Raw genomic sequence first — 27,274 nt, forward strand, 5'->3', positions numbered from 1 at the left:
GTCTTCATTCATGTGTGTGTGAATTCCTGCGAGCAGACGACTTGCCAGTTACGTGTATGTATGCGTGTGCATACGCAAAAGTAAGTATAACACAACCTGAGTCTCAAAAGCATCAACGTGGCTCATGTCAAATCACTGTTCACATTTCAACATTATCAATCTGCGCCCAACAGAGTATGAGCCTGGACCAGGATTGTTATCAGCTGTTTTCTTAGGGAATTCTTCGTGAGCCAGCACCCAAGGGAAACGGTAGGTAGCAATTTTAATGACGCCCGAACTAGCGACACGAGCCAAGACCGTCAGTGATTTGTGCATGGAGACAGTAGTTACATATGAATAAGTATTAATAATATTAAAACAGGAAATTTTGCTAATCATATTTTCTTTTTACAGGTTGTCCCAATACAAATAATAATAGTAAAACTTAGCATTTTCGTACCCATACAGTGTTCCGTAGTATATGTATTTTATTTGAATTTCATTTACATTTATTATTTGCGATTAGTAATTGTATTTTCATTATGGCTCACCAACAGGTTGACATACTTAAGATACTTGAACAAATACAAGCTGAAAATAGAGAACATTTTAAGAAAAATGAACAGGCCCTGAATGAGAATAAGGAAAACTTTGCAGAAATAAGAGAAAAATTAGATAGTCAGGAAGAAAATCTTGCTAAATTACAGGTACAAATAGAAGCAGTTGAAATTAAATGCGATGAGGGAACTACCAAAATAGCTGATAGAATACAAGCGTTAGAGAACAAAGTAGATCAAAATATTGAAAGAGTTCAGAGGGGAATCGAACATAATACAACAGCTATTCAGCAGAACAGAGATAGCATAGAACTTATAGTCCGCGACGTACATTCAATGGGAATGAAAGTAACCAAAAACACAAATCATTTAATGGGTATATCCGAAAGGTTAGAATTGACACAAGGACAGATAGAGGCTAATCACACCATTTGTAACGCTAATAAAGAACGTTGTCTCGTAGCGCACAGAGAAACGGAAAGTCACTTAGACGAAATACACGACGAAGTCGTAGATTTGAAAGAACAGGTTCGAAAGAACGAAGGGTCACTTCAGATGTGTTACCAAGAGATTAGACAGTTAGATTATCACGTCAAAGTTAAAAATGAACAGACTTTCGAGAACAACGCTGAAATTAAAACAGCACAGCGTGAAATAGGAGAAATTAGGCACGATTTGGCGTTAGTATACCAAAAAGTAGAAAGAATCGAAAACAAATCACGGGAATCGGAACCTAATATCGATAGTGACATTCATGTTAGAACTGGATACCAACCTAACAGTGATTCAGCTTACACCGAACATAGTGAAGTTAGCAGTAGTGACGAAACTCATGTTAAGCTCATTACTAATAGAAATTTTAGACGTAATAATCGTGAAACTAGACATAGGGAAGTAGAAACAACTAAATTAAAAGACCATCTTACACCGAAAATTATTGCGTATTTACCTAAGTTTAAAGGTGATCCGGCTACTGAGTCAGTACACACATATTTGCGTAAGTTAGCATTAGCCGCGGAAGTTGCTAAATTGTCAGAAAAAGCCTTAGTACAAGCCATACCTCATGTATTAGAGGGTGTAGCCTTAAGCTGGTACTACACACGTAATGAGGAATTTAAAACTTTAGAAGAAGTTAAAAAGGCGCTAGTCGAATCTTTCGCTGGAGACGCGACGATACAGCACAGGCTGTCAGCTTGTAAAGCAACTCGATTCAATCCCAAGACCCATGATTCGGTACATGCTTTTGCTTTAGATCAGTTTAATAAACTTAGAGAACTGACACCGCAATTACCAGAGAATTTGATATTAACAGACATTATACATATGTTACCTCAGAGATTTCGTACGGAACTTTACTTACATTCTTGCACTAATATTAGGGAATTTTTAGCGTCTATTCAGAAATTAGAAACATTGTATTTCCAACAAACTAGAGAGGAAAAACATTCACAGGGTAACAATTCTAACAATAGACAGAATCAAACTCCTCAGAATTATCAGAGGTCTTTCGGTTATGGTAACAATAATCAGAATAGGTATTACAATCAGAAAGTTAATAATACCAAGGCACAAAGAAACGGTAATTGGAAAAGGGGACATGCAAATGATCGTGACAACAACGATCGACGACCACGTTCTCATAATCAGAACGCTAACCACGAGCAAAATCGGAATCGTAACCCCCACAATTATAATAAACGACCACAACCACGTAATGGTAATTCTAAGGATAAAAGGAATGATCACCGAAAAAATAAAAACAATAGACAATTTTGTGATCGTGATAATGACAAAAATCACCGGAACAATGAACGAAATTATGAAAGGTCAAATTATCGTAACGAACGAGACTCTGACTTTCAGGAAAACTAAATTTAATGTTCAATTTTCGTTTTCAGGTTACTTAGGTATAATTTAGTGTATTTGTAGATTCTTAAACTTTATATTAATACTTATCGATCCCACAACAGGTGAATATATAGGTTTGCACTCAATGGACAGGACAAAACTTTGGAATCCGACGCCTGAAACCCGAAAAATTTGGTTAACTTTGGCACAAAGGCAACTCCCAGAACACATTTTACAAGATTTAAATTTAGTAACACCTGACACTTCCAATAATCTTACTTCGCTTACTCCTAGTGGGAAATTTCATTTATCTCAACTCAATGAGGAAACAGAAGAGGAAAATGTGAATGGTAATCCGGAAGATGATTCCCAAGTAAAGCAAGTTCATACCAATAATTTAACATCTACCCGTTTGTTATCTTTATATTTAGGAGATCCTTTGTTGAAATATTATTTCAACACTTCTTACTGGCAACCTTCATTTGTCAAACTGATCGTTCCGAACTTGACTGGAGGACTCCTATTGAGAAGAGGGCTATTTTGAAAAAAAAAAAAAAAAAAGGCCAGATTCAGCAGACTTTTATTAAAGTTTTTGACTTTTAATATGATTAAGCGTGTTTGCGGAATATGGTACAAATGTGTCTAATATGGTACGTTGATATTTTATATCGAGATATGTCAAACAATGTAGACTGTTTAGTTTCAAGATATTTTGCATTAAGATTTTACGTAGCTTTTTCCTTGTCATAGGAAACACAAGAAGATATGTATTCAAGACGTGTGGCCGTATCCTTCGGTTGCGGTATTCACCGTAACTAAACATTTCTTTTGGAATCTAACCAATCTATTTGGGTTTCTTATTAACATTTCTTTTTGCTTCTTTAGCATCTTGATACGACCGATCCTTCGGGAAGGAATTTTAGGGTACATTAATAAGGGATGATTAAATTTATTTTCCAAGCTACATTCTAGGTAGACATGGCGTGGTGAACCATGAAATACTTGGACACCCCAGTAATTAACCCATCACTCGGTAATTATTGGAAATTTTCTTCTTCCTTGATGCACACATTGAGATTTCGTTGTAATCTGTGTATTCGTATTCTGTATTTTAGACATATGTTTCTGTGTATATTGAATATTAAAATTTAATGATGTTCCATTGTATTATTATTATAATGTATTTTATGCTTGATGAATATTTCAATATTTGTGAATTTACCATACTTATTGATGCTATTTTCATATTTCAACAGATTTCCACGAAGAATCTGAAGTATTTCTGTGTAACTGATATTTTGATTTTGTGAAATATTCGTGTGTGATATTTTGTCTCATGTATTTTAAGACTATGTTAGCATGTATTGTGATATATTTCAAATATTTCTTTTATTGCATTTCAGTAATCGTAACTTCTGTATATTTAGTGGAACAAGAACGCATACAATTTGAAGAACTAATTACTCATACCATGCCAAATAGTTTCCATTAATTTTGTCGGTGCCAAAATTTAAAATCTATCTAGGTGAAATAATATTCACGTTAATATTCTTGTTGTTAACCATTTATTTGGATTTACAGCTGAAAAGTTGAAAAATTTATTCGAGAAACATTATTAAAGTCTTTATCTTATTTCAATATTTCGACTTACAGCGTCCTATTTTCATCGATAATGAATATTTCAGGAATGTTTACATCTTGTGTCTTTATCTTGGTATCCTAAGGAATTACTTGTTATTGTACTTCTATACAATGAATTGCTAATAGGATTTTGTTTTAGGCATACGTTAGTTAAATCACAATTCGAGATGGCGAATGTGAATGTTACGATAAATATACATGTGTCATTGATGAACATGTTGAAGTATACTATTGCAGACTTTGTGGACATTATGGAAGTGCCGATGAGCATCCATTACGCCCAGGCTAGGCGTTTGTTTACGATGGAATTTTGCATCATGAGAGATGATTGCATTTATAATATGCTTATATATTGTTGTCATGCATTGTTGATTTTGTGTTAACAAAATTTCATTATCCTATTATAAGCATTAGGGGTTGGACTTCAAGAATTTCCTTGGAAGTATTCAAGATCACTATTCCTTTACACTCTTATATTTTGTTTTGAACATGATTATGTTCTACTGACTTCTTGTGTAACGTCTCACTACCACATAAAGACTAATGAATATTCTTTTATATGTATTTTTCGGTAATGGTTAACTAGTTTAATAAGACTAACGAACTGTTTAGATGGAACCTGGCATCTTCATCAGTTAATGGATGAGATTAGTTAAAACGATTCAACGAGATATATACGTACTGGCATGCGAACTCGTAGAGTGTTTTGGATACACTCGGATGAAGAAATAACTCGTAAATGTTTTTTAAAAGAATTCTTCTTTGTTGAAGGTATATATATGTGTGTCTTACCCATATTTTGGGAATTTAAATTTTTTGTTTATTAGTATGCAAGATTTTGTGTTCTCAGTTCACACAAAATTATCCCACGAATGTTTATTCGTCTGAACTTTTAGGATTGTTATGATTTAACATCCGTGTACAGGTGAATTAACCTATATTTTCACGATTATTCACAATCAGATTAATAAATCGATTTTTTTTTATTCTCTTTGAAGTTAACATATTCACTCGATATATTCCAGTATTTTGAAAATATTTAGCGTTTTCTATTATTACATTTTATCTATACTTGTCAATTTTTATTTAAATATTTTAACTATTCAAGCATGAATACTTTTGAGAAAAAAACTGAAGAACTAAATATATATATAAAAATAAATAAATAGAAACAAAACTATATAGCCCTATAAACATTTTCACACATACAGGTGAAACCACGTGTTTGTTTTCACGTAATCAGTTTAGCCCAAAGTGTTATACGCATCACAAACAAATAGTGAATATACCAAAGCATATTTTAAAGCAAATGTTCACCGTGAAGCGACAATATTTATTCTCAGTGTTGAAAGAAAAAAAAAAAGTTTTCACTTATGTGCTATAATTGTCTTCGCACCCCATAACCCCAATTGTCAAGAAGACTGGATTTCACCGATTGGAACTTTCCTCGCGGAAGAAAGAAGAAAGAAGACATCTGGATATGGAATTTTCAGGAACATCTCATGGAATCTGGAATCAACTGATAGTCATGCATCTGGATCAACAGTGTTCTAAACGAAATAAATAGCCCTAGTGATTCATAGTGAGAAATCAATATTATTTTCGTTATTCACTGCGAATAGTATTCATCGAAAACAGTGTTACCAGTGTTTCCCCCATAACCCTCCATACCAAGTGAACCAAGAACAGTGTTGCCAACTCCGTATTTTGGAAAAGAAGCCACAACCTCCAAACTTGTTTTCCCATGTGTGTTTACCCAGGATTCTCAACGCATTACTTCGCTAACTCGTAATGTGTTGTTCCCTTGCGGATCGCCAAGTTGTGACCGTCTGCCCGGCCACAAAACTATGTTTTTGGACGACCAGTGTATATCTTTTTAACTTTTATTCATGCAACGAAATTATTATTTTACTCAACTAAAAGCTATTTCTCTTTTGGTGAGAATTTCAACTCGTTCTGTGTATGCAGGTGTTCTTCAGTCGTTCTTATCGCTTCTCACGATAGAACAAAGAAGTTGTTGTTTTCCAATGCAACGCTCATCGTCTCAACGGAGTATTTCGTCGTAGCAAACTTATTTTTTTTCTTTCTGTAAAATAGTTTCCAACTTATAGTCTTCGTCACCATGACTGTTTTGCATATACGTTTTTCTTAATTACATTTATTAACATTGGGAATATTTTTGGATACGAAGTTGATATTGTGTGTGAATGATATTGTGTTTATCGTGTTCTCATGCTTTCGCATTACGTCATCCGTCCTGCCGTGAGAACAAACGTTCCTATCTTGCAAGAGTCGTAGGTGGGATGACTCATACACACCGTTACCATTGTTCGCTTCTTTCCACTGAACAATTTTACCTATAACAGCAGTGCATAAAGATCTATAACCATGGGAAGAATTTATTAGTTAAGACTGCTACACTTTTTCAACTATTATTTCAAAGCTTCTTTCCCACGGGATCAAATCAAATGTTGCCAGTATTCTTTATTATAAATTGACACATTGGCAATGTCTATGAATGCGGCAAACATTAGCATTCCCTTTATTATTTTACATAGTGCATTGTCAACCCTGATTTATCGAAACGGGTTATTCCCAAGTGTGTGAGCAGAAGAGAGAAGTTAGCAAGGAGAATCCGTTGTAGCAAGAGTGTGGAAAAGTTTGCTGGAGAAAAGGGCAGTGCAGGACATCATATAGAAGGATAGTATAAAGAATTTTCAGTGCTACATTAATATACATATAGGATGTGAAACAAGATAAATACCTTCTGGAGATGTAAAGTCTTTTAGGAATCAAGATACCTCAATCAGCAGTATTCCCCCTTTTTCCTCTCGTCATTATCACATAGTGAAAATCTTAGCATAATACGAAGAGTGAATATATAGTGCTAGTGATATTCAAACAAGGGCTATGTTTCTAGTGTTCATATAGAGTGTGTGCATATTTACATTTACCATGCAGTGTTAAAAGTTTATTCTTCATTTTGCTCATTTGATTGCCGTAGAGCAATTTCTTCTGTTCGAGCATATAGCTCTGCCAAGTGAGAATTTTGTGTGTTGTTAATATATATATATATTTTTTGTTCCGTACCCACATATATCTATACTCAATAAATAGGAATTTACCTAAGTAAATCTCACCGTCTTCATTCATGTGTGTGTGAATTCCTGCGAGCAGACGACTTGCCAGTTACGTGTATGTATGCGTGTGCATACGCAAAAGTAAGTATAACACAACCTGAGTCTCAAAAGCATCAACGTGGCTCATGTCAAATCACTGTTCACATTTCAACATTATCAATCTGCGCCCAACAGAGTATGAGCCTGGACCAGGATTGTTATCAGCTGTTTTCTTAGGGAATTCTTCGTGAGCCAGCACCCAAGGGAAACGGTAGGTAGCAACCCCTGGAGGAGATAAGATTAATACCGTAGTAGAATAGTACCAGCAGTGAGATAAATACCAGTAGTTTTACAACACAATAAATAAATAAATAAACAATATTGCTATTTTTCAAGTGTTCTAAAGCTCGTATTGAAGTTTCTTCTTCTTCTTTTTTTTCATATTTAGAGATTAGGTCATAGATTAAGTAAGTTAGATATTAGGTGGTACTTGTGTCTGTAACTGCCAACCTTGTGCAGCTAAGTGACAACTGAACGTCTTGTTGCACGTACTTCAGAAAAATGTAAAGACAACTAGCCGTAGCGTTTGGTAAAGCGTAGTTTTAGAGATCCTCCCGGCACTAAGAATGGCCCCCGGTACATGTTTTCTGAAAGGAACACTGGTCATAAGAATATTTCATTTCATCTTGGTAGATATATAAATCATCTGCTGCGTAAGCATCTTCTGTAAAGACACCCGAATTGCACCAATATTTCAATATTTACATCTGTTAAATAGTTCCGTTTCACTTTTCATTTCACATATACACTACTACTTTAAAATTAGAAACATTTCACTTCATCGTTTTAAGTATGTTACCTAAAATGTGAATGAAGCTTGCATACAAAATATGAAAAATACAGAAAATAAAAAGAGACAGCGCAGGCGTATGGAAAGCACAATATACGTCGTACATACATAGATATTTTCACGTATAAAAACACTATAATAAGAGTTTCAATCATCAATGCATCTAAGCGCAGTTAAGGAAAGTACATAAATTTCAAGTTACAGCAACTTGAAACTGATAGTTAACAAGCTACTATGGAGATATTGACTTACCTTTTCAGTCAGACCTACAGCAAAATATATGGGAACTTTCAAATTCATGCGTTCCCAATAAGTTTCCAGCAAAATACAAAGTTCCTGTGCTCTTCCAAGGGCAAAAACTGGAATAAGAACTTTTCCACCTCGATCCACGCAATCATGTACTTTCTTTAGGAAGTCACGTTCTCTGTAAACAGAAATTCCAGACATAACATTAGGAATGACTGATTAGTTATTATAGTCAACCGCTTGAAAAGCAAAATAAACTCGAAGTATACTCTCTTTGCTTCTCGAAATTATGACACATGTTTATATATAACAAAAAAAAAGTTACATTAATCATCGAATTTTTCCTGATAGCACTGTCAAGACTTAGTAAGGAAAGATATTTTGTGTCAGATACACTCTATCCCCATTAGATACCTTTTCTTATTTAAGTCTTGACCATCTGGCAGCTGTCAGCGAAAACTCGACATTTAATATGACTCTTTAAAGACATCTATAATAATTTGGAAAAGTAAAGCAAGTACATTTTAAGTTTATTGAACTGACTACTTTACCGAAAGGCAAGTAAAAATACTCATAAAATAAACGTATAAATCATTGCAAAGAAGACTGCTCCTTTATATATGAAAAAAAAAAAAAAAAAAAGAAAAAGAAAAAAAGAATACGTCAATGCCATTACAAGTTCATTCACCTCACTCGCTCTACCCATATAATTTTCTGAAAACGTTTCTGAAGTCGGAAATATGCAAAGACTAATAATTTGCAGTAGCAAGAGTATAGTTCAGCGTTTCCCAACCCTTTTCAACTTGCGGCACATTACAGGTGTAACTTCAATTCTCGGGGCACACTCATATAGATATTATTATTATTTGTAAATATATAGTGGTATTTTTTTCTTTGATTACTGATCTCCTCACAGAGAAGAAAGCTCGATCACTGATTTTCCCCCGTGGTAAATCATTATGCTTATTTTTTCCATTCTAATTTAAAAATAGAAAACAACTGCAATGAGATATGGAGCCAAGGCTTTTAAAAATACACATTTTCTTGAAAACTGTATCCAACCTTTCACTAAGAAGGAAGATCACTAAATAATGAATGAATAAACAAATCTCTTTTACTTTTAAAACACAAATGTAGGTATTTTGTATCCATGTTTACTTTGTCGAAAGGACTGAATGTATTTTAAAATTTCAAGTTACGAAATAGTTTGCAACAATAAAGAAGCAATAATGACCATAACAATGATAACAAATACTATTTTCAACATTAAAAATGTACAGAAAAGTAACAGTGTGAAACTCAAAATTGTAGATTCATAGTAGAGGTTCATGTTAATGTTAAATACAAATATACATTTTTCCCAATGTCTTGCAATTTGATTGCTATAGAACTAATAATTTTGTTTCGATTTCCTCAAGGCACACTAGCGGCCCTGGTGTGCCGCGGCGCACTGGTTGGGAAACGCTGGTATAATTTATCCAGTCAACAAACTTACCGGCAACGTTTTGAATCCCTTATTGTAGTGGCATACGTAGATTCCGATATCAATAAGTCTGGCCTGCATTTATCGATCCACGCAGCACCGAGGTGGCGATCTGGAGTCATATTATAATCACCCTGCAATGAAAATAAGTAAATAACGTTAGTTCTTGTGAGTAAACATTAAATTGCACTTCACTTACTTTCAAATATGTAAATTTGTTTGCTCTCCTCGAAACAAGTAGTTAGGAAGAAGAGTTAGTTTGAAACTCCCTTAATACGTTTCAAACAATGCTGCCTTTCATGAGTATCATTGCTGGAATCGAACACAGAACTATACGTACAGAAAGCATATGCGTTAATCACTTGCTCACAAAGTGAAACACTGGGGAAGATTTTGTTAGAACTTCATTTATTCTTTTTCCTTTTTTCCTATTTTTAACTGTCATGTCTAATGCTACAGGGAAAAATTGAAAACTTAATAGTGCAAAGATGTTCGCATAAAAAGTACCATCATATAGCTTGTCACTTGTGTACACTGACTTAGATTCTGCAGGAATTAAAATTTAAAGCTGGAGTTGGGTTTCTCAACCTTGAGTCGCGAGAGGTATTCATAAGGGTCGCGAATCACGATCTACTAGCGGAAAAATGTATTTTAAAGGATTATTTATAATTTCTTATTTTGATAGACATATTTATATTCACGCTTATTGTCAAATACGGCAGAACATGACAAATTCTAAACTATTAAAGAAACGTAAAAAAAAAAAAAAAAAAAAAAGGAATAAAATGGAATTAAACTAGTGAAAAACTACAGTGAAATACAAGAAAAATACAAATACATCAGAAATCAGAAATTGAATGTTAAAATACAATTCAAAATGAACGCTACGTACATATACAACTATAAGTGGTAAGCAGCAATAAAAAAAAGAGAAAAAAGTTTGCAAACTGAAAATTACGTGGGGGGGGGGGGAGTTCAGTTGCAAGATGATGTAACAAAAGAGGGTCGTGATATGAAATAGGTTGAGAGAGCCTGATCTAAAGTGATATTGATTCTTGTGCATATCTAAATTCCAACACAATTCAGTATTCCAATTTAACTGTTTATCTGTAAAATCAATATATATAGGTACTTTTAAAACGAACATCCAACCTGCACAGTTAGGGAAAAAAAAACTACGTACAAAATGAACATTCTACTACTAACACAAGCAATTCCGTGCATACATGAACATTATATATATATTAGTACAAGTACTTACAGTGTAGACAACAGACTGAGAACCCACACGAATCCTAAACATTGCAGCGCCTAATACATGTCCTGCGTAATATGCCTTGATTTCCAGTTCATTATCAACCATTACAGTCTGATGAAGAGTTACAGCCACGACCTTCTTCATACAATCCTTAATCATTTGGGAAGTAAAGAAGTTACTTTCACCCTTCTTCTCAACCATTAGCTTCCTCATATCTTCCTGTGAATAAACATACGCACTTTTCAATTTCTTTATACTACACAAAAAGCAATACAAAGCTAATGTAGTCATTGTTGATAATTTTCTGATACACATTAAACTCACTGGTGCCATAACTCATTAAAAGCTATCGTCGGCCAGATGTATGTTGAATTAGGTTTTTGTGTGATCAACAAATCGAACCCCAGAACCATTTTTCTCGTTTTCTAAACGAGATTTTCTATCTGGTTAACTCAAGTAGCTTTCTAATAGCCTTATCACGAAAGAAACTGGCCCGTTGGAATCGACATCGGAACCACACGCAACGTAGGAGCGTGCGCTAATCATTCTCTAACTGACTGAAGTTTAATATCCCTTTACAGAACCAAGATTTTTATGAAGCGATGCTAGTGCTTAAAATGGGATCGGAATAACCATAAACGGAAGCACCCAAATATACTGGAACATTGGAAAGTTTAGTCTAGTACAACTCAATAAACTTCCAATACGACCAAAATTAATATCCACCTTAGTCAGAAAGAGGTAAATATATGTCTTTTCATATCTAGCTGTGAATAAAAGGAAGCAAAACTACGAGATAACAGCTTCTCACATAACAAAAACGAATTGTTGTGTACAGAACCCGTCGATTAAACTAGTTAGTTACGTTATCCACACATATTTAAAATTATAAAGAACGCAGCTGTGCAATATATCAAATATGCTCTGGCATTGTTACTGTCTATGTTTCCTCATTTACATTTCGTAGCTACCAATTCGTAAGTGAAGTTTTTCTTATTTGATGACTTGTTTGTGTAAGACATGAAGTATCTTTTGATATATGGAGATGAGTGTTAAAAAATAGTTTCCTGGTTTGTGGCAAGTTTCGGCGCTTGATATTAAAATACTGTATTTCTTGATAAATTAATACAATACGTAGTTTCAGTTTCTATGTTTTAGCTCTTATAAATTTAATCGGTATCTTCGAATGGCATGTACTCCTGTCATTAATAAAAGTAGTGAATGCATATGTTTAACCCACGTTTCGAAATGCGCTTAAAAAAAAAAAAAAAAAAAAAAAAAAAGTTTAGTTTCACATAAAAATAGATTTGTTATTAGTGCAGAACAAAGGAACTATTGAACATGGTAAAAACGGCTATAATAATTCGGCATTACATATGCTGTGGCTGACAACGAAGATAACAATCTACCCATTGAGCATAAAAGCCAATGGCGGATTCCGATCATGTCCGTATTTAATTCAAATTATATTTATTTGTTCTGAAATACCAGTACTTTAAATACACTTTTACTATATCGATTCCAGCGAATCCCCTAAAGTTCAGTATCTTGGATTACATTTATATTTGGATATATATGTCTCTCACTGAAATACCGCTTCTCGTGAGGTCAGTGAAATCAAGCAGCGAATCTGGTGAGAGGAAAGATGCATGACCTTCGTTCTCATTAGATAGTACTGGCGTTGCGGCATTCATCCAGGGAATTCCGGTCTAGAAACCGTTAGTCTGAACGTCAAGCATTAACGGCGATGGGAGCCGATGCGCTAACCACACATCACATCAACGGCATGAATGCCACAAGACGCTAGTAGGATCTTGCCCTCTACAGACTGTACCGCCATGAATTCAGTTAAGTTTATAATTATATGTATATTTCTCTAGTTCGGAATCAACAAAGGAAATGAGTACACTATTGAACATGTACAAAAGTTCTAATCATTTTAGACAGGTCTCCACTTAGCGGAGTACTGATCTCACAGTTGGAGCTGCCAGTGCGTGATTTGGTGGTTACGTAATAGGGGAAATCTTAGAGTAAGAGCGGAGAAAGATCTCATAAAGGTGAACAAAGACCAATAACGAATACATCAGACATAAGTTCGATAAAGATTGTACTGGAGCTGTAGCCTACAGCGATATTAGATACGTGTGAGAGACATATGCAGTTAACGATAGAATATGTCGCCCCTGATTTCGAAAATTCAGGGACGAAGACAAAAAGCTAACCACAATCTGGAGTCCAGCAGTTCTTCACCACACTATAAGAAACAGCTAGAGGTCAACCGAAGAGGAATTACAGGAAACGATCGCAAAACTGCTCAAATCAACGAGACGAACGAATCACGACCCGTGTTGTTTATTCTCTCCCGATACACAAATGACCAGTTCTTTCCTCCATTGACACAGGCAATGACAAGTGAGTCATGTATTGAAACGTAAGCGTTGCAGAACCGTAACGCTTGGAAAATTCCGGTACTGACGTCCAAACCAGTTATTCAATCAAAGAGGGCGCTGTTAACTGTGTGGTGGGATGCCCAAGAAAAAACTCAGTGCGAGGTACTGGATTCTAATCATACTATTAATACTATCTTTTACGGTGAACAGTGCAACAGACTGAGATCTGCATTAAGCTCGAAGCGGCAGTCTTCGCGAATCGCCAAGATACCGGTAGCATTATCCCATAATAAAGCCTAGCGTGCTGTTGATTTCGATGGTTTTACCTAAACCTACTATCCTGATTTGGCCCCTATAGATTATCACCGTTTTCTGTGTTACAGAACTACTTCGCTCCGAAAATTTTTAATAATGTGAAGGCTATTAAAAATTGTCTTACAGCAGTTCTGCGAGTGTACGTCTCAGAAATTTTTATCGGCATGAGATTTATCTCCTACCAGCAAGACGGTAATAGACCATCCACAATGAAGGCGATTATGCACCCTCCTAAATAAGTTCGAGTTTTGTATTGTTCACAAATCTAACTAATCAGGCGAAGAACGGGTAGAACTCTTGCACTACCCAATATATAATTCATTTAGATTAGTCAAAATTGCCAACAAATAATCAAATATTATTTTAAGATGAACCATACTTATTGAGGGGAAAACGAGAGATTATTTTTACTTTGAGATGTATAGGAGGAAAGCGAGTGTGAAAGAAGATAATAAGCGATGCTGAAATAGTTCAATAGGCAAAATATGCAGGTGGGAGAAAACAGATATATCTCAAGAAATTTCACCTACACACACACACAAACTATTTCACCTATGACTGGAGACCCGTGGCCTACAAGTGTAGGTCTACCACTGAGCTATTGTGGTAATCGAAAAAAAACCGCCTTTGTAATGATCTGCCTAAATTAGCTAGTGCCAATCCTGAACTACTTAACAATACCAGAATTATTGTTTATAAGCAACACCTTAAAACCATAAAACTTACCAAAAGAATTGGTGCAATTGCTTTCGTTGGATGGGTCATATAAATAGGTCCAGCATAACCAAACATTTCAGTTAAGTACGGTAATGCTCCACAATGATCCAAATGGAAATGAGAAATAATGACGCAATCCAAGTAATTTGTTATGGGCCCTTCTGGTGCAATATATGTAAAATCTGGAAATTTTCTCTAAAAAAGAAAGAGAAAAAGAATTTAAAACAATGAAAACAACAGCACACAATCATCAGCCTACTGGGTCTGAAGCTTAACATTACTAAATACAAAGTCGATACCAAAAACTATTGTATTGGAATTATCTTAATTCACCATAGCTAAACACTCAAACGATACAAAACAGACATATGGCTAAAATAATTTATTCTCCATTTAAATTTACCTTCCATATGTTCCAAAACTGATAATTACCGAACACATTAATTATCAATTTTGGAGCACATGAAAGGAACGAAAACGTAAATTTAAATTTAAAACGTGTATTTCCTGTATAAAATATGTATACAGGAATCACACATCATCTATCACTTGTATCATCTTCCTAAGCAATAAATAGATAAAAAAAATAAATTAATTAAAAAAGGCAACTATCTTAGGCAAATAATTATTTTTATTTTAAAAAAGAAAGTACGAAACCTTCTTACCGAAAATATTCAACAATTCGCAATACTTGCGTAAAGTTTCCGAGTATTCTTCCTCTATGCATGTCAGTGCCGGTAAGTTAGACAAGCTATAGCTTACGGCCGAACTCTCTTAGGGGCCCCAAAAATTTACAGAAAAAACTAGATGTACACTTCCAAAATATGAGATAAAAAACAGATAAAATAAAATGTATACATCAACAGTATTTTGTGTTGTGTAGGCTTCTATGATGTAAGTAATGGAGCTCCTCTTGCTAGCCTGTTTCCATAAATATCACTAGTTTTCTCATCTTTGCACATAAGGTGCCTACGTGCTTCATGGACTAGTTGCGTGGCAACAACATGTAGCATGCAGTTGCACACTACAGTGCAAACAATTTGTCATTGACAAAGGAGCTGGAGACATATAAAGGGTCCCATTACCTTCAATAACTTAGGGCCTCATCAAAACTAAATCCGGTTCTAATACCAGTGTTCAAAGTTTCGATCCTAAACAAATAACCTGGTATAGAAATCTTTCAACTGGCTAATTCTGACAATTAGCAAGAAACTGAATCTTCAAAATTCTTACTTCTTTAAATTTCATGTTAAAAGTCGATGTTCTTCTCCTGTGCACTTAAATAAATACATAAAAAAAAAAAAAAAAAAAAAAAAAAATCACTAACGGATGCAAATGCATGACAACAAATATTAATTTACACTAATACATAGAAAATTGTTACACTATTTATACGATTCTTAGATGTAAATCGTTGTGTATTAAAAAAATTAATTGTGATTATTTAAACTAAATAATTTGTTTCGCAGCAAATCTTTCAACATTATTCAGAAACCATGTGCAAGTATTGCAAATCACTGAATGTTTTCGGTAAAAACTGCATTTTCTTATTTAAATAATTAATATACATCTCACTGTTTCTCCGAGTAGCACAATCAATTCATTAGTCAGTCACATTGGATGATGCTTCTCTGCAACCTCCATATTGAATTTGTAAAGTAAATGACAGATTTCTACACTCGGATTAAAAAAAGCTTCCATTTATCAAATTTCATGCCTTGGATGCGATGTTCAAAAGAAGCATATAATCTTTGGACACTTTATTGACACGCTCAAGAATTCTAATTATAATTTTACCAACTCCTAAATAACACTTGTACTTCAAAGCTTTCAACCACTTGTAGAATCTTGGTAACAGAAGATAAAGACAGAAGAAAGAAAAATAAAAACATCTGCAAAATAAACGGAACGGATTTACCAAAGCAGAGCAAAAATCATTCTGTACACTCTGAACATTACCATTGTAATGTAAGCCGCCTGAAAAGAACTGTTATTAATAAACCCAAAAAGTGCCCATCTTTGCTCCTACAAATTACAGTACTATTTATACTTTATAAAATTATATTAAACGACGAATGTTCGCATGCAGCTGTCAGCATTATCAAGGCTAAGGTAAGGAAAGGCATTTAGTAGAAATATGGTGTATGAAAATTAAATATTTACATTCAGAAATGAGGTACCTAGCTGCTCCACAGAATACACATCTCAAAATGTTGTTCTTCAGTGTTTAACAATGACGGTAAAGATGTCAATAGTGTTAGTCTAAGTTGTGGGGGAAAAAAAATGGTTCTCTCGTCCCAATGAAATAAATCTCGTATGTCCCCATTTCTATGAGGGAAAAATTTTTTCGGATCAATTTAATTTTATCGATGTTATATTTTGTGTTTTTCAGCTGTTTTAAAAGGTCAGATGTTCGGTCATCTTTGTTTTTGGCATCTTGAATGTTCTTTCAGCCGCATATATGAGCAAAAGCGAGTACCTTTAGAGTTTATTGAACATCACCAGTTATAATGCTATTAGTTATGTGTATAAACGATTTATGGAGACCCCACATGAACCGCTAATGCAATGAGAAGAAAAGAACTCAACAAAAAGAGACTATCGTTTTTCTATACCTTGCTTTAACTTTTAGGATACAGACTAGCTTGCTGCAATCAATGCATGATGAACCATTCGGTGAAATAATTAATAAATTTACTGACGTCTCTCAGCAAACAAATATTATTTCACAGGTTGTCGATGTTTCAGATGTTTTTAGCAAGTATCCAGTCTTAGAGGAAAGATAAACTAAAGCTTATAATGTTTGAAAAGCTATGTAATGTTTGTCACATGCCATTGCAGTAACACTAGAGGCTATAGTGAAATTACATGAACGTAGTGCCAATAAGATGTAGTGGTTATAGAGCCTTATTTACAGAGACGCATTACCTTAAACAACATCCCACAAGCACATCACTATGTACAAGGTTAAGTGCACATTACTAACTGTTACCCTATTATTTTCTAATAATGTATGTTATCCGTGATAGTAGCTTTTACTACGAGTATTCTTGTAACAGAGTCCATTGCACTGAACATATCATATCTCGGAAAACAATGTGGGCTCAATGCAAACATATCGTCTCATTTTTCGTATTGGTGCTTTACAGGTTTCTCGTATAGTATACAAAATTTGAACTAAAAAGAAGTAATGAAAATTCGGAGTAATCAAGTTATACTTATGAAACAACACTCATGTGTTTAGGAATATAAAAAAGGTCAGTAAAATTCTTTACTATGCTAATGTATTTCTTTATGTTCTATAAACATTCAGAGAAAGTCTATATTTCAATGGTGACAGAATTATAACAATCGGTTGAGTAATTTTTGAGACTAGCATAAGCAAAGGAATTTTATTCCTTCATAATATTAGTATACATAGAAGTTTAACGGATCCTACTAGTTAGTTTATCTGTAAATTATAATAAACTTTACACGTACCTCATCGTTGTATCCCATATGCATACCACAGTCGAGCATTATGTGTTTTCCGCCCATCGACAGCAGGATACAACTACGCCCAACATCCTGACCAGCACCTGAGCCAGAAGAATTATTTGAATTATTTCCTTTATGGAAAACAACACATACATACACACATGAGTGGGAGGAGAAAGACCTACTACTAAGTGCTTACCCCAAATGCACCTAAAATTACATAATTGTGAACGTTTCGACAGAAAAAGTTATTGCCTTCTTCAGCAATACTATACACAACGTTAGTTTTCTGAAAAGGTATGTGCTGAAGAAGGCAAGAACTTTTCGCCGAAATGTTTAAAATTAAATAATTTTAGGTCGCTTTGGTGTAAGGTTCTTTCATGAATATTAATTATTCATCATATTAAATCAATTAGTTTCGACACTTTTTTTTTATTATTATTTTTTTTTTTATAAAGATAAATGTTTTGAACGTTTGGGTGATAGTGTGTTCAGAAGGGAAGAGATTAATTCAACTTAAAATAAACAGCCACCAAAAGAAGACAGAGTAATTCAAACTATAAGTTTACTAGTATATACAAAAACTTGTATCATGGTATCGGGTATAACATAGACAATATTTTGTTCTATTGATAAGTGAAGGGTATTACATAACATAACCTCATATAACGAGAAACTAAATTCTTTCTAGTAAAAGGCTAAATCGCCAAGCCTAATGACTTAGGTCTGTGGTATTCAACCTTTTCTTTCGCGCATTCCTACAGACACTTTTTCATTCAAGCGTATACTCATGGATTTAAGCTATCTTTAATTTTAACTACAGGTAACTGTATCAGAAATAAATTATAAAATTTACCACTATTTAATTAAATAAACCCACTTTTACTATAAATAGAAGAATCATGCTATAAATTTGATGAAGCTATGTTGCATTATCATGGAATCAATATTATATTACCAGAGAAATAAAAAAAAAAGTTTTCCATTCAATAAGTTCTGATAGGTTTTACGAAGATGAAACTTATTATGCATGTAGTTACGTATCTATGTAGTCTTCACACCCACACTGTGACACACTTCTTCCATCTGTGCCTCAGGTTGAATATCCATCTTTGGTAAAACTCGTCATTTTGCACATTAAAAAGGGTTTTCCTTTAAGTTTCCATTCATTATCTTCAGAAAAATATACTTTTCGTGAAGTTTGTCTTTCACTTTTCCAAACAGATGAAAGTCGGACGGTGCTGAAAGTAGGGTGGATATAGATCTGGTTCAAACTCCAAAATTTACACTTGTGGAGCGATGCATCATCATCCTGCAGAACACCTCGACTCAGTGTTTCTTTTCTCTTAGACCTGATATTTACCAACTTGACCAAAAGATTACTGTATTATTCTTCTGTAATGGTGTGTCCCTTTTTTAGTAAATCTATCAACAGGATTTCCCTGGCATCCTAAAAAAACTAAAAGAAGCTTCTGCGAGACGGGGTAATTTTGAATTCCTTACGTGGCCGTGTTTCCATTCTTTGCTCGCTTTCTTTGTATCTGAATCATAGTATTGAACCTATGTTTCATCACAAGTCACAGTCTGGTGGAAAAGGGCCTCTTCATCTGGAGCACAGTGTATCGAAAGTTGAATACAGATGTTGTGCATTGCCTGTTTGTGGCATCTGTCAACATTCTGGAGACCAAACGTGCTGAGACTTGGGAGAGTCGTAATTATTCATTAAGTCAGCACCCAGCACTGATATCCAAAATGTATACGAACTGCTGAATAATTATTCTGCGGTTTCCTATTACAATTTTCTCAACTTTGTCAAACATTTCTTCATTGTGAGCGGTTACTGGTCGTCTACTACTGGGTCACCACCATCACCGCTCGCCCGACCTTGCTAGAATTCACCTGCCCTTTACAAACTGATGCCCAGTGTAGAGCAGTCTTTATAAATCTTCTGCAGACGTTCGCGTATTTTAGTGTAAAATAACCTCTTCCAAATAAAAACTTTGTTACCGCCCACTGTTCAAGAATAGTCACCTTACTTGAATGAAGCACGCTGTTTCATATGGATTCACCTAAAAAGGAAGCAAAAGAGTGCTGGCTCTAATTTTTCACAACGAATAATGAATATGTCAACATGTGCGCAACTCTTCATGCCTGTGTGACCTAAGAAACGGGCTCAGTGCTAATTTTTTTTTGAATGTCCTTCATATGAACTCAAACGTTTCTGACTTGTTAATAAGACGTGGCTTTTAATTTATATATATATATATATATATATATATATATATATATATATATCCCAAGAGTACGCGCAGCCCAGATTGAATATCATTGCCCTAGATCACTCGACCATATCAGAAGGATCTTCTTCTGTGATGTAATAGGTTAAGTCTGTAAATTTTGCAAATGTTGTTGCCTATATGCCGATCTATCTATATAGAAGTCTATATACAGTGGCGGCAAAAAAATCTTTACAGTTGTACGCCAAAAAACTTTTACATATAAAATCCGAGTCATTATTTTACTTGCCACTCCCGCTATAAAAGTGTGGAAGAAGCGTAGTGATCATGTACGACACTAGCGACTCTCAGGCGACTTTCACCCACTCAGCCAAAAGTCAATAAGGCTCGTGGGCTTTTACATCGAAGTAGAAAGTACGTTGCTCCGGCAGGCCAGTGTTTCTTTTCCTCTTGAAAGTTTGAGGTCTCACACCTTTACTCGTATTGCGCACAATGGGCTATAATAAGATTAAAATTAAGGAGAAATACCTTACCTTGACTCTGTTAAAACTAAGGAAGCCGGCCACTGCTATAGCCGACGTGTCAAGAGAGACAATTTATCAATTGAAGCGGTCAATGTCGTTATTACCTCCGGGTCGGTATCCCAGAGGAAGTCAGGCTCTGGCGCAAAATAACTCATGAAGGACAAAGAAGCTTCTGAAGCTTGAAGTGATGACAAATCCTTCATAGAGCTCAAAAACAATCACCCTGAGCTCCTTTATAACGTCGTTATTGGACAATTCGTCATTGCCTGCAGAAAAATCTGAGTCTGTCGAGTTGCCGTACCACAAAAAAGCCTCTGCTCACAGAACAATTAAAAAAGTAAGGTTTGACTTCTGTAAGAAATATAAAAATTGGACATTGAACAGTGGATGTAAGTCACGTTTAATAATGAGAACCTTCCAGGTTGGTCAGAAGCTCGAAGATTGTCAATGTACCGCGTCACGGTATGACCCAACATATGAGGTAAGATTACACACCATCACAGCCCTACCAGTGTGATGGTATGGTGCACATTCAGTGGAAGCATGAACACGGAAAGTTTGTACTTCCTTCCTAAGAATGAGACTGTGATAGCACGGAATTACGTTAATTTATTGGAACATTTGCTTAATTATTTATCATTCATCAATGTGATTTATTTATCAAAAGCCGTGACCGAATTTCTCAATGGTCATAACATTAAGGTTTTATAGTGTCGAAGTAATTTTCCAGATCTTAACCCTGTAGAAAATGACTGGAATTTCATGAAAAACAGAATGTATGACATTCGACCCAGCAACATCAATGATCTAAAAAGGGAGCTGAAAACACTATGGATAACCACGGACTCCACCTACTTTCCCTGCCTTGCTGAATCAATGCCAAAACGGCTGCAAATGGTGACAAAATATAAAGGTGACATGCCAAAATACGAACTGCAACGAAGAACTCAAAATAAAATACTTGAATGTTACCATTTAGTAGTTGTGAAGATTTTTTTTGCCGGTACTGTATATAGACTTCTATACAGATTAAGAATACAGGCTAAAATTTATATAAGAGTAAGAGTGACATTTCTTCATAGAAATAATATCTTCTATCCTCGTCTTTTGTTGGTGCACGCCGATACCCAACTTGATACAGATGAAGTTGAGGAGCAGCACCAATAATTGTTGAAAAATTACAATTGTTTCAATAATTATCTGCTAATGCTTTCAGGACTTATTTTTCAAGGCACTTTCTCATTGTTTACAGATTTATAATATTCCTGAAGCTTACATCCCATTAAAAGATAATCGTGAGAAAAAATTTAAACTGTGCTTGGTAGTCACTACAAGCTAACTATTCCGGTTTGAGGCTGGAAGAAGCTGAAGGATGAGTCGTAAGGGAGCGGACGCGTCAGCGACTATGACAAATACGTACAGAGACAAATAGGAAAAGTACGCACAAAGCTACGCTAGGTGGTCATTGCAAGATAGTTTTGCATTACAACTGAATAGCAATAATGCATATTATTTACCGTTGTCTCTATGTTCACAGATAAGTTAAACGACCTCCGCCTACCTAAATGAGTTACTTAAATATTACTCATTCTCTGTGAATTATTTTTTTATATTCAAAAAGGATTCCTATTATTATTCTGTACCACGTCAAGTTTAGGCACACCACTCGATTGCTGAAAAATTAAAATTCTTTCATTAATTTCCTTCTTGACCCACTTAGCATAAATGAAATTTAAGGGGGCCACTAGAAGTCACTGTTGAAAAATTACACGAATTTTTACCGATTTCAGCATAAACACAGCATCTGGACATATGCCATAAAAATTCCACTGCAAAAAACACAAACTAATCCCTATTAATTGATAACTAGAAAATACAAATGCTAACATGAGTCGTAACAGGACGAAACTGGCGGGCCCGCGCGATAGCGTGTCCAAGGTAAAAGGCGCGTCGCTAGAAGTGTAAACATAAAATACAGCTCTATTGTACAGAAATTGTATGAAGAAATATTTTGCCAGCGGAAATAATATCTGCTAGAGTAATCTTTCATATGCACTTGTAGTAAACATTTGTGATGATTTTAGACTAGTAAACCTACACTTGTAAACACAAAGGGATTAATGATTTAGAATTTATATTTCTGGGCTTTCGGCGTCTATGGCCATGTTAGCCCGTCACGCATGAGGGATGACATCCCTCAGCGAGCACACTATCTAAGGAAAGGTAAGGAAGGAAGCGGGAAAAAATGAAATGAAATCTTTAGGTTTTACGTCCCACGTTTATGGAGGTTAGGCTAAAGGGGACGGTGATGACGAGAAATGAATGAAATGGTGGAATGAAGAAAGTGGGTGGAAACGGGAGAACTCCGAGAAAACGCACGAGCACAAAGCACAAAGTTTACACGGCGCGAGCTGGAATCGAACTAGGGACCCCAAGCACCGAAGTTGAACGCTCTACCACTGAGCCAACGCGCTCCCGAGGAAAGAAGCGTCCTGGGACCTACATGTTAGGTACCATCCCAGCATTTGCCTGGTGTTAATGAGGAAAATCTCATACAGGATGGCTGACCTGAAAAAGCATTTTACCCTTTTTGACTTATACACTTTTATGAGTTGTAAACATAAAATACATTTGTATTACTTACTACGTATTTAATTCTGCCGTCTGCAGAAATGTATTTCTTATAAATGTATCTTTCCATGCAAAGTACTGAAATTTACCTGTAAATTTTGAAAAACGTCGAGTGCTTAAACTTGATTAGCACCTGCTCTATTATATTTTGTTAGTATGAATTACATACGTACATTTATATTAAAAATACAAGTATAAGGCAAAAAAAAAAAAAAAATCTGGCAAAAAGCTTATAAATGATATCTAATCAACTCTCTACACTATGACAGATTTCGAAGATCTACTACTTGCGCACTGTAATTAAGGCGCATTCCGAATTTGGGCGTCCGCTTTCGCCACGATTTTTCGCTGTTATCTCCTTTCCACACTTTCTGCAATTTGTTATTAGGTTCATTAATCCGTGCTCTTCACAAACTTTTAAAAGATTTTGCTCGTTATCAACGTATTGCTTCACAAATGTTAAAACTGTTAGTTTATTGCCCTTGTACATTCGCCATTTTGATAAAATAAATGCTCGTTTCTTTCCCACAATGCAACTGTTCGGTTACCTTGCGCCAAGTAGTTCCCTCCGCTCGCCGTATAGTCCCATGTTTATAACCGCTTATATATAACAAATAAACAGATTTTTCGAGACTCTTAAATATTATCAAGCACACAAACGATCAAATTATCCATATCTCTCCTGTAAATTTTAAAAATTTTGCTGGAAACGGACGCCCAACTTTGGAATTTAACCCGTAATGAATATGATATTAATAAAACACAGCGCTTAATTTGTGCTCCAAAATACTGAAAGTGCTGGTCAAGTTTTGGAATATACATTTTGCAAAATTTACAGATAAAATTCAATACTCTGCACAGAAAGACATATTTATGAGGGAGAAATTTCTGTAAGTGACAGAATAGAAAGCAAGGAGTATGTTTAGTACAAGGGGTCCAGAAGCACGTAAAAAACACAAAATTTACAAGAGAAATGAGTGATGCAAGTACTTAGACGTAACATAACGTAACCAAATCTAACATAACCTAACATAAACTAACGTAAGTTAACCTGGACTAACCTAAACTAACATAATATTAGTAGAAATAAGCGAAATTCTATCATTTTTTGGAAAATTATGCGGGACTCTTATACTAATTTAACATAAACTAAACTAACCTAACGTAACCTAAACCTGCCTAACCTAACTTAAACTAACCAATCCTACCCTAAACTAACCGAACGTGAACAGAAATTACCAAAATAGTAACATTTTTTAGACAAAAGAGCTGGACCCCTTCTGCTAAACATAGGCCGAAAGCAATACCATTGTATTTTAGGTTTATAAGTATAGAATTTATAGTGTAAAATTATTATAAGTCCTTTACAGTATATAAAATAAGTGAGTGTATATGAAAAATGACTATATTAGATACTATTTTACACTGGCGGTTTATTTCTGTAAAGTGTATAGAATATGTGTTTTAAGTAGAACGTTATCAGTGTGAAACCCTAACACGTGCTATTGAACTCGTATCACTGCCAAACTCCACTTGTTTTCACTACCCTCGATTATGCATATACCTACCGTCGCTAAGGCTAACGCTCCCTTTGGACGCACCCTAGCAAAAACTCACCAGCTTCGCCCTGCCTTGACTGGATCAGAATGATTTGTGCTTTTCAGTGGCGAACTAGCACAAGTTAGTTTGTTTCTTACGCTATGCCATATGTCCGGACGTTGTATTTATGCGCAAATCGTAAAAGAATTGTTGTTTTTAACAATTACTTTTAGTGGTCCCCTTTAATTTTATCTACCGTGGGGTACCGGTAATGTCATGTCGGACACCACTGTTTTGGAGAACACTAAGAAGGAAATTAGTAGAATTTTTCAACAATTATTTCGAGTCGTGTTCCAAAAATTTACTTGCACAAGGGAAAGAAAAGTTATATTTAACTGCGAAATTATTAAATGCAAAGCGGATTCATCCCTTAACCATAAGGTATCTAATACTGTATTACTTACCCAAAGGTGTTATTTTGATATCCGGCATTTTCTAGTAGTACATATAACAAAACAAGCAGCGAATTAAATATTGTGTATCTTAATACGTTTTTACTTTCAGTGAGAACCCATTCCTCTTTTCGGAAAGTTTAGTTGATTACATCTTTTTTAATGTTCTTCTTCTTTTTTTAAATGCAAACATACACAGAATATTCAGTTTAATTGAAAATTGTCCTCTGAGTACCTTACTTACATCTCAGTTATTATTTGATTAATATTCAAATTTGACTATTTGAAAGATATTTAGTTTGAAAGATAATACTAATTATTACACAAATTAGATTACTAATAGGTATTTTCCATTACAGTAACATTTATAGAATGGGCTAAAACCGATATCGGAACATAAGGGATTGACGAATACTGTGGTCGAAGAGAACTAAAATACAGTGATAAAATGTTATTCTATATATGCGTGCAGGTTTGCGTAATTTATAATGTTATTGTGCTTATATACGTACAAGGAAAGAATAGTAAAAAATTTTTTGCAAAAGTTTTAAAAATATTCTTCATATAATTAAAGATCCGAGAAGCATGAAAGTAGATCTCGGTTCAACTGGTTTCTACAGGACAACAGGTGATTGCTATTGCAACCGGAAGCTCGTTATCCCCGCGTATATTTACTAATAAAATTTTAAGTGAGTGGGGGATAAGTTATAGTGTTTCTGTTCAAATTTCAGAATAAAATGTGAGTATTAAAGTTATCTCATCACTATTACAGATTTATTACAGATTTGTTTATAACGTCGTAAATGTTTACGGCTCATATTTAGTATCTCCCTCAATCTTGCACATATAAGATTTACAGTGTGTTACTTACTTTACAAAATATATAGCTGAGCTAGTGACAGCTAGCGAAGGGAGTTAGAAGCTATGCTACTATTGGTTCCGCGTATATTTACTAATAAAATTTTAAGTGAGTGGGGGATAAGTTATAATGTTTCTGTTCAAATTTCAGAATAGAATGAGTACTAAAGTTGTCTCATCACTATTACAGATTTATCGTGTTTGTTTATAATGTCGTAAATGTTTACGGCTGATATTTAGTATCTCCCTCAATCTTGCACATATAAGATTTACAGTGTGTTACTTTACAAAATATAGCTGAGCTACTGACAGCTAGCGAAGGAAGTTCTAGTACTATTACTATTGGTTGTGCAAGTTCTAGTAGCGCAAGATCTGTGCCGTAAATGAATAATAATAATAATAAAAACTCGTACGATGTATGGACGAACGAACGAAGTTCTAGTAGAAAAGTGTAATCAGTGATTTGTAACAATTTATAACACAGTAACATTAATATATTACAAAACTATATAGATGTGAATTTTAGACAACTAGAATGTTGTTTATGTGTAGTGTAATGTTTATGAGCGAATGACCGAGTTCTTGCTGTGATTATAACACTGCAAGTAGTACAAATTTTATGTAAACAACCCTCGCACAGAAATTATTATGGCAGCGTATAGTTGTTGCATGGGGAAGTACTGATAGAGCATAAGGATAAATTCGGCAAATTTTTACTTTGAGCCAAACAGTGACTTCAACCGATTCATGTGATCCGATTCCAGGAGCAGTTTAGGAATCATTCCTAAACTGCTCCCGGAACCGGATCACATGAATCGATTACAATTACTAACACAGTGAAAGTAATGTACGATGTTAATATTATACTATAAGTACAAGGGCCACAATGTTACTACACATCAATTCAGGTGAAGCGGTGACTATGAATTTTCAGATCTAAACGGGGGCCTACCGCCCCCCAAACCCCCCGCTCAAGTACCATAAAAACATCCAAAATAATAATAATCACACCACTACTATAAAGCTAAGATAAGAAGGGAAAAATTAAAAAAAAAAAAAAAACACGTCTCTAATCATAAATCAGTGCATGACAAAGAAAAAAAATTACATCTCAACAAGACAATAGGACAAGCAGCAGCAAACCAAATACTTT

General features: G+C 34.8%; 2 protein-coding genes across 3 annotated transcripts in view; one reads left to right on the forward strand and one right to left on the reverse strand.

The window, feature by feature from the left end:
- The window catches only part of IntS11 (integrator complex subunit 11), a 60,138-nt gene extending 34,680 nt beyond the window's left edge, over positions 1 to 25,458 (reverse strand). The window contains exons 1-6 of the mRNA XM_081736714.1: positions 25,276 to 25,458; positions 17,884 to 17,981; positions 14,413 to 14,598; positions 10,985 to 11,200; positions 9,736 to 9,857; positions 8,247 to 8,418 (exon numbers count right to left, since the gene is read on the reverse strand). Coding sequence (XP_081592840.1) covers positions 8,247 to 8,418; positions 9,736 to 9,857; positions 10,985 to 11,200; positions 14,413 to 14,598; positions 17,884 to 17,981; positions 25,276 to 25,303 — 822 coding nt within the window. The 5' untranslated portion in view covers positions 25,304 to 25,458. The remainder of the gene's footprint in view (positions 1 to 8,246; positions 8,419 to 9,735; positions 9,858 to 10,984; positions 11,201 to 14,412; positions 14,599 to 17,883; positions 17,982 to 25,275) is intronic.
- Positions 25,459 to 25,656: 198 nt separating this feature from the next.
- Positions 25,657 to 27,274, forward strand: part of Gcn5 (Gcn5 acetyltransferase) — a 158,942-nt gene continuing 157,324 nt past the window's right edge. Inside the window, exon 1 of one of the 2 annotated variants that reach the window (XM_081736712.1) lies at positions 25,657 to 26,002. The gene's annotated coding sequence lies outside the window, so the exon portion shown is untranslated. Of the gene's footprint in view, positions 26,003 to 26,211; positions 26,231 to 27,274 lie in introns of those variants that run through there. The other variant, XM_081736713.1, reaches the window with a different exon arrangement.

Source organism: Thermobia domestica, chromosome 13 (genome assembly GCF_964235325.1).
Source record: "Thermobia domestica chromosome 13, izTheDome1.hap1.1, whole genome shotgun sequence".
Lineage (NCBI taxonomy): Eukaryota > Metazoa > Arthropoda > Insecta > Zygentoma > Lepismatidae > Thermobia > Thermobia domestica.